Here is an 8,071-nt window from a genome sequence, read left to right as displayed (position 1 = left end):
TAGATCTTAGAGATTCTATGGCCTTTTTCTCTGGTAGAGAGAGGTTGTTATGGTGGCGTGTGTTGCTGATAAAATAAAAAATAAAAAATAAAATAATAAATAAAATAATAAATAATTATTTTCCAACTATTTGGGTTGGTGTAATAAAAGATATCAGATTCACCCAAGGAACCTTGTCTGCCTATGTCCTTAGACCAACATGGCTACAACCTACACCCCTGTTGCCATTAGGAAGTTTTTAATGTGAATTTAAACCTGCCTAGTTTTTTTTTTTTTGTGTTATACCTTTTGAAAAGAAGATTGGGGTTATAATTAGACAAAAAAATTAGTGTAATTGTAGCATGTGTTAGCCTACCTATGCTAGTTTCACCTGGCCAACATGGGTAACAAGAGCAGTGAAGATGGAGCACCACAGGCTTTAGTTGTCACGAAACAGAGCATTTACCCAGGGTTCCTGAAGAGTTAGCTGGTTGCTAGGGGTTCTAAAACCTGTTGCTGTTTCTTCCCTCCTTTTGTTGCCAGTGCTATCTTAGGTTAAACAAACACAGTTATGCTTGTGCGCTGTACAATTGCACCTTGTTTTCTTATGTAGGTGTATCTTGAGATTAGCATTGGCTTCTTCTCTTGAATGATCCAGTATTTTTTTATTGAGTTTGCTCATCCAAGAGACTGGTAAACAGCGAGGGACAAAGAATTCAATGAACTTTGCCCATGCCCGTCATTGAACCCTGTGCTCTGCTTATGGAGATTTTGTTGCTTCCAAGATTATTTTTCAGATTTTCCCCCTGGCTTGCCAGCAGGCAGATGACTTCAAGCCTTCTGGAAAGAAGGGGATTTTTTTTCTGTGAAATCCTTCTTGTGATCCAGAAAGATATGTATGATGTCCCTATCAACAGGGGAGTTCTCCTTTAGTCTGAACTGCTCCCAAACTCCCTGTTAGGTAAAAGGGAGGAGCCATCTCTCCATATGGGCCCTAATCCCAAATTTGTTAATTTAGCCCAGAGGCTATTGGATATCACAACACTGTGATGTTGTTGAGTATATGGGTTCATACTCAGCATGGACCAGTTAGAGAAGTGTTTTTGTTGCATTCTGTTAATGAAGCATAGTTCATTTACCCAGAAAATGCTACAAAATGGGGCCCAAGATCATCTTCCTCATAGGAGGAAATCAGCTGTGAGGTACCACCGCTATATGCTTCCATATCTTTGTAATATAATATTTTCTGATGAAGTTTCAAGCTGCCAGTTGATTATATTTCATACTGACGGCACTTACAAATTAAACAATTACACTTTCTGACTTGTCTGCTGTTGGTTCAGTTGTCTGTAGCACTGCTTGTAGTGCCATTAACAGCTAACCAGTTTTTAATGAGTTGTAGCTCCTTTCATGTGAACTAGAACTTCCATAGTTCAATGAAGAGAATAAAAAAATGAAGATAAAAAAGCTTCCTTAGCATGCTTCCTTTTAGTCCATTTTGCTGGGATCTACTTTCCCAGAGGTTAGTGATCCTATATACTGGTACATATAGTATTTCTCACATCTCAAGGGACTTGGGAGCACTCCACAGAAGTTTTTGGAATTTCTGGAATACCTCTTATCCAGTCAAAGATCTTTAAAAAAGTCCCATTGTGCTTTTAGCAGCCCTCCACCCCATAAGATTGGTTTGTCAGCAAAGAGCTGATTACTCATTTGAGTAAGGTGCGGGAACGTTTGTGCTCAGTAGCTTTTTTGTCATTTGTGAATCCTATGGACCTCTGTGGGCTTAAATTACCAAATAACCCATTGCTGTCCAGAGCAAAATTCACCTGTTATGTAGTTGTAATACCCTCTATCAGGCACAGAGGTTTTAAAAATTTTTAATATTTTAAAATGCCAACAGCACCTACCATTTTGACAGACTGCTCATGCTTGCTGGCAAATAACTCTAATTTGGGCTACCAGTTTCAAAAGTGGCATAATCTTGAAGTCTCTTTTTCAGAGCAATATGGTGAAATTACATGCTTCAAATGTCAGGTGTATTTCTCCTGTTATGCTTTAACATCCCTTAAAGAGTACATAGAAGTTATATATCATGGATTGACAGGCAGCTGCATGCAGTCATGTCATTTTATATTTATGCTTGAGGTTTTAATAAGCTTTGTAATAGTGTCTGAGGCTATAAATAATGATGATCTTTCTCTCTTTTGCAGCCTTTTCCTCATTGTTCTTGTCATTTCAGACATTATGGCTTTGGTAAGCTAATGTTGGACATTCTGTACAAATAAGATCAAGAAGCAGAGCACTCTTCTAATTCAATCTAGAGATATCTGAATTAGTTTCAGACTTCAAAGTTTTTAGAACTAGAGCAGTGAGTTGAATCAAAGCCCTGGCATAATTTACAGATAACTCCCCCAGTCTCTACCCTTTGTATATATATCCTGTAATGAATGCTTCTAAAGAAGCGTGATTTTTATTACTTCAGCTCTTTTGCTCTGTTTTAATGTATTTCCTATTAAATATTTGGGGAAATTATGAGAGCAAAGGAGAGTGCTAGTTTTATGTGGATGCTTGAGGTAGGTAGTTCATTTTGCAGCAGTTTCTTACCTGTTTTGAAACAGGAGGTCTCAAAATTATAGGTGGGTAGGGGGGGTACTTAGACTGTTGAAAAGGTGTAGGAGGTATTGAATAGTTGCCCTTTGTGTGAATAAGGCTGAAAAAACCACTTCACAAGCTGTAGTTATAAGAAAAAATCCAATTACAAGTTAAAAAATATACTTAAACAGTGGCTTCAAAAATAGCTGTACATTACCATGTTTTGCCATGGCCTGAAGGGGAACTCACTGGGGCCCTCCCTACATGTGCAGGTAAAGGCGCAATTAGATCTAATGCCCGATCCACACAGTTGAGCCTCCTGCCATGCCACACATGAATGGTGGGAGGTGTGATTGTGGGATTGTGCATTAGAACTAATCGTGCCATTGCCGGTGTAGGAGGAGCCCGATCCTGTGTTCCACCTTTACCTGTAAGCAGCAGACATCTGTGGCTGGGAGCCCCCTTTCCTGAGGGAGCTCCTAACCATGGAGGCTATGCACAGCCAAGACCAAGAGTCCCTGCAGCTAACAGGGCTCTGGGTCCTGGCTGCACTTGGTATGCATCCAGGACTGAGAGACTCTACAGCTCATGGGGCTCTGGGAGCCAGAGCCCTGTGAGCTGTGCGATTCTGGGTCCCAGCTACGTGTGAAGCGTAACCAGGAGCCAGAGCCTTGTCAGGTAAGGGACTCTCAGTCCCGGCTGCGAGTGAAGCGCAGCAGGGCCCAAGATACTGTGTGTGTCTGGGGGTTTCACGCACTCCTGAGTCTTGGGGATCATGGTAGCCACTATCCCCAGGGCTTGGGGGTTAACCCCTGTGGCTGGGAGCCCTGTCAGCTGACAGACTACCAGATGCAAGGGAGACCTTGCTGCATATGTAAATTAAAACTCAATAACAACCAGCTATAAAGTTAGTATGCATTTTTGAGGTCTAACTTTATAGCTGGTTGGAACTTTTTATTGTGTGATAATCTACTCTGCACGCAACCTGGTGTCGAGGTAATTGCACAATTAAACAACTAATTGTGCAATACCTGTAATGTGTAGAGAGGGCCAGAAAGCGATAGTTGCTGTAATTGTACTCTCACTTCCCACATACCCTTTTGGAAGATTTGCTTCAAAGTTATAAAACATACCCTTTGTGTTATGCTTCTGCATACAGCATCATGATCTATGCGATTCTGCCACATAAAGCAAGGGTGTCAAGTTCCCTTAGCTTCCTGCAAACTGGATCCAGACCATGGGGAGTGTTGTGGGCCAGCTCTGGCTCCACCTCCAGGGGTGGAGCAGACAGTGACGGTTTTAACTGCCGGAGGTCCCTGAACTACAGGGATTAGCATAGCCATCACTCACCTCTCCCCTGCCAACACACATCCCCCATCAGGGCTTTGTATGCCAGAATATGCAGTCCAGATCTTTTGATGCTCAGACATAAGAGAAATAAAAGGCACAATTCCTTACAGAATGGAAAAGAGGCTTGGTATAAGGGTCCTGGAAGTTATCTTTTTGTTTTAACAGATCTCTGAGTATATGAATAATAGTTCTAATAGGTTAAATAGAAAAAAAGATTAAAATATCATTGAACCACACATAGGACTAACAAAATCAATTCAGTTAGATCCACGTGACAAAGTTAAAGTAATCTTCTTTATATAGAAGACCAAAATGCATTTAAAATGGTCTTTTAACTTGTATCTTCTTCCACTTAAACTTCTTGATCTTAAAAGTTTGGCAAATACTTTCTGATATACAAAATAGTGTTAACTACAGAGTCTTGGCATGCAATTTTTTTTTTAAAGTCACTAAAGACAATAGAGATGAAAGTGAAATAGGTTGTGCTTCTTACTGGTGCTCCTGCAGCCTCATTTTTTTTGTTATTCCACAAACACTCAGAAAAGTAAAGTTCATTTTCCTGCTAATACCCAGAATGCTGCATGAGCCCATATACTTGAGCTGATGGCCAGTTTCCATTAGCAACCCCAAAGTGATGAAAATACTTATTTTACAGAAGGAGTTTGTTGTGAAATATATTTTGCAGTTGAAGACAATGTAGGTGCCACAAATTTTCTAGGTGATCCTTTCAGTGAACCGAGTTCCTCATATACCTTACTCTAAGGACAGTTTCATGGATCAGCATTTGCTGGTCTCTTTCTTGAAAGTATTATTCTGTTTTTAAAATGTTAGTATCTGTTCATTTTTTAAGTACCTTTTTGAGGGTTTTTAAGGCTTGCTATGTAACTCTGCCCAACCTCTTCAAATTCCCCTTTTCAAGTGGGTGATGGTCCCATTTTTAATAGCTTGCTTCTAATTTCTGAGTTATCCTTTAAAAAACAAATGTAAAGTACGTGTTACCTGAAGCGACTAATTGCAGAAGTTCTTGTTGGGCACTTAAGGCTGCTTTGCATGTCTGAGATGGGGAGGAGTGGTTCAAAAGGTCAGTGCAAGGCATGTCATGTTCTGACTGATCCCAGATTTGTGGTAACATGAATCCGCCACCTCCTTGGATGCCAGGGCATTACCTCTTTGCTGCCACTTCCCAGCCTGAGTTCTAGCTGAGTAATTATGAAAACCCTCCTGTGTGACCTGCCTTCATGGGTATGAAAAGGCCAGGTAACTAGGGCTATCTTGGTCCACCCCAAGCCATGTATTTCCTTTTGCCAGTTTGGGAGAAGAATTGGGGCATGTTTTTTTCCTTTGACAGGAAAATAGGGATGTGTTGGAAGAGGCTTGACTTTTTCCCAGGATCTTGTTTCCTATAAGTGTAAAGGTGGAGAGCAGGGACAGTATACTGGGTGGGTGTGGAGCACAGTTTAAGGGACTGCATCTCATAGCAGAACACTGAAGAGAATTATACCCATTCTTAGTGATGTGAAACAGGTTCTCAGACTCTTCTTTCCTTGGCCCCAAATCATGTACACTTTTTTAGTAGCACTATATTGTAGGCTCCATTCTTTCTTCTGTTTCAGTCATATTTCCCATGGTATTTGACAGAGGTCAAACTCGGGGCCGGGACTCACGTTGGCCCGCCCACCTGTCTAAGTAAGGCAGTGTGCCCAGTCTCACCTGCCGAGATTTGCTGTTTCTATAACTGGTGGAAATGCAGGAGACTGCCCATTTTCATACCCCAATGTAGGGGGCACTATACATGACTCCGACCTCCCCATACCATGTTGCATGCCTTGCAAATGGCATTCCAAAACAAGTACTTAATTTTTTACCCAAACTTGGCCTCACCACATCTGAGGACCTACCGGGGTCTCAACTCCTGTTCAGCTTCCAGCGCAAACTCGGCCTCAGGCATCCATAGACTGACCTTAGCCCCTACGCCCCCTCACTGGTACTTCAATTCATGCCCTCATACTAGAGTCTCTAGATTACAAATCCGTTTCAAGTCTGAGCCAAACTCAGTCCTGTGTTTGGCCTCTCGCATTCTGCCCTTGGCTGGGCCACACTCATACCACCTCCCTCTCGCTGGGGCCTCTTGCACTGTGCCCTCTCTCACCGGGCCTCTTTCATGCTGCCCTACCTAGGGCCACTCTCAACCTGCCCTTGCTCCCCTGAGTGACCCCCTTGGGCCATCGGGCTTCACTACTCACATTCTGACCAGTGCACACATGCAGCCTTTCAGGTCTCTCGAGCTCCCCTACTCTGTGTGGCACTGGCCTTGTGCCTTGCACTGGGCTGACTCTGCCCCTAGCCCCTTGCTGGGCCTTTCGGTCCCCCTTTCCAGGGGTCACTGGGGTTTTGTGCCCCGTATGGAACTCGGGCATCAGCCTGACTTACCTGGCCCCTTCCAGGCCCCTTGCTGGGACCAGCTCTAACTGATCTTCCCCCTTACTGGGGCCAACACTACTGCCCCTACATGGGGCCACTCTCTGCCCCTCACTGGGGCCGTTCTCTGTCCCCTTCTCACTGGAGCCTCTGGGGTCAGGTATCCAGCAACATGCCTGACCCCTGTGCCTGTCCCTAGACTTGGGTATCCCACCAGCATGTGGGGGCTGGGGTTTTAAGGCACCATGACCTGCCTTTCACCAGGCAGGTAATTGGCCTGACATTTCTTGGGGGACTGTCCTGCCACGGACAGCCCCACCAGACCGCCCTTCCCCAGCAGAGTGCACTTTTCTGTTATGCCCAGAACCAAGCAGGCCTGCCTGCCCTTGGTCTAATTCCTGTTGGGCTATATGTTGTTCCTGTGGTCCTCTCTCACTGACCCAACTGTCTGAACCCCACATTGGGTGCCTCCCCTCCAGAGGCTGAGTTTCAGCCTCCTTCATTCCAGACCACTGACTCACTGAGCCTTTCTTCCCCTTGACAGTGATGTTGCCCCATTGATGGGACCTTCAGCTTCCTTAGGCTCTGGCACTGCCTCCAGGCCAGTCGGGGTGCCAGATAGTGCAACATGGCTCAGGCCTGTCCCTCACATTGGGCTTAATAGCCCTTTGATCTCCTGGCCCTCTTGCATTGACCAATTGGGGTTTGTTGGTCTCCGCCTCGAAGTGGCAGACACCAAAGGTGCTCTGCCACAGTATCATACATAATTATTAACTTTGCCCATCACCAATATAGATGGGAAAAATGCTATTCAGTCATATAGATTTAACAATTTGATTTACTAAAAGACAAAATAGAATATCATAATATATTATTATTGAAAATTATATGAATTGAACAGTACTCACTGCAATATATTTTCTTGCCAAGACTGAATCAGCTGTTCACTTAAGCAAGAGGATTTTTGCTATCAAATGGAGATATATATATTTAATCTATCAGAGGTAACTGTATGACCCCCTTTATGGTATATTAACATATGTGCTCTCATCTAATTATTCTCAAAATGTACACACAAAATAAGAAAGTGTTGTTATTCCCATTTTAGAGATAGTTAACTGAAGCACAGGGATTAAAGTTGCCTGACATCAACCAGGAAATCTGTGACATAATTCTGTTCTTTAGGTCACTCTGGCATTGTACCCAATCTGAGAACCATTATTCTAATGGAGTGGTTTTGGCTTCTCTTAAACAATGCTGTCTATTGTGCGGGCCGGGAGCGACCCGAGCCCTTTTCGCGCTGCACGCGGGCTGTGGCCAGCAGCCCGGGCACGCCGGGTCGGAGAGGGAAGGCCTTCGAGCTGGAATTAGGCACAGACGCGTATCGGTAGTTTTAAAGATTGTTTACTTACACCGAGATGGCAGTGGTGCAGCCTGGAAAACTTGATTGAGTTGCAGTTACAGACAGACAACACAGACGGTCTCGTGGAGGTTGCTAGGCTCCACGGTGCAGAGCTCCGGATGCTCTGGGTGAACGAGCCACCAAAATAGAAATCGTAAATACGTCTTATAAAAGTCGCGTTCGAAGACGGGAAGAGGTGGGCGGTGGATCAGGCCGCCAAGCTCCTCTGGATCTCACACAGGGTTTCTATTACCCTGCCGTGTACCCAGAGTCCCCACGAGATGGATGTGGAGTCCTCTTCGGCTTGGGCGGAAACTGCTCAAGCCT

General features: G+C 44.1%; 1 protein-coding gene across 10 annotated transcripts in view; it reads left to right on the top strand.

Moving 5' to 3' along the window:
* PIGN (phosphatidylinositol glycan anchor biosynthesis class N) overlaps positions 1 to 8,071 on the top strand; it is a 170,722-nt gene that overhangs the window by 149,232 nt on the left and 13,419 nt on the right. For 6 of the 10 annotated variants that reach the window (XR_003095435.1, XM_025211020.1, XM_025211024.1 and 3 more), the window contains one exon: positions 2,193 to 2,235. The exons of 3 other annotated variants lie outside the window; for them this stretch is intronic. Coding sequence is in view for 5 of the 7 variants with exons in the window: in XM_025211020.1 (XP_025066805.1) it covers positions 2,193 to 2,235 (43 nt within the window). In the remaining 2 variants the exon portion in view is untranslated. Of the gene's footprint in view, positions 1 to 2,192; positions 2,236 to 8,071 lie in introns of those variants that run through there. One more of the 10 variants, XR_003095437.1, reaches the window with a different exon arrangement.

This window comes from Alligator sinensis, unplaced genomic scaffold, assembly GCF_000455745.1.
Source record: "Alligator sinensis unplaced genomic scaffold, ASM45574v1 scaffold514_1, whole genome shotgun sequence".
Taxonomy (NCBI): Eukaryota; Metazoa; Chordata; order Crocodylia; family Alligatoridae; genus Alligator; species Alligator sinensis.
Note: the sequence above shows the minus strand (reverse complement) of the source record. Positions and strands in the feature narration are given on the sequence as shown.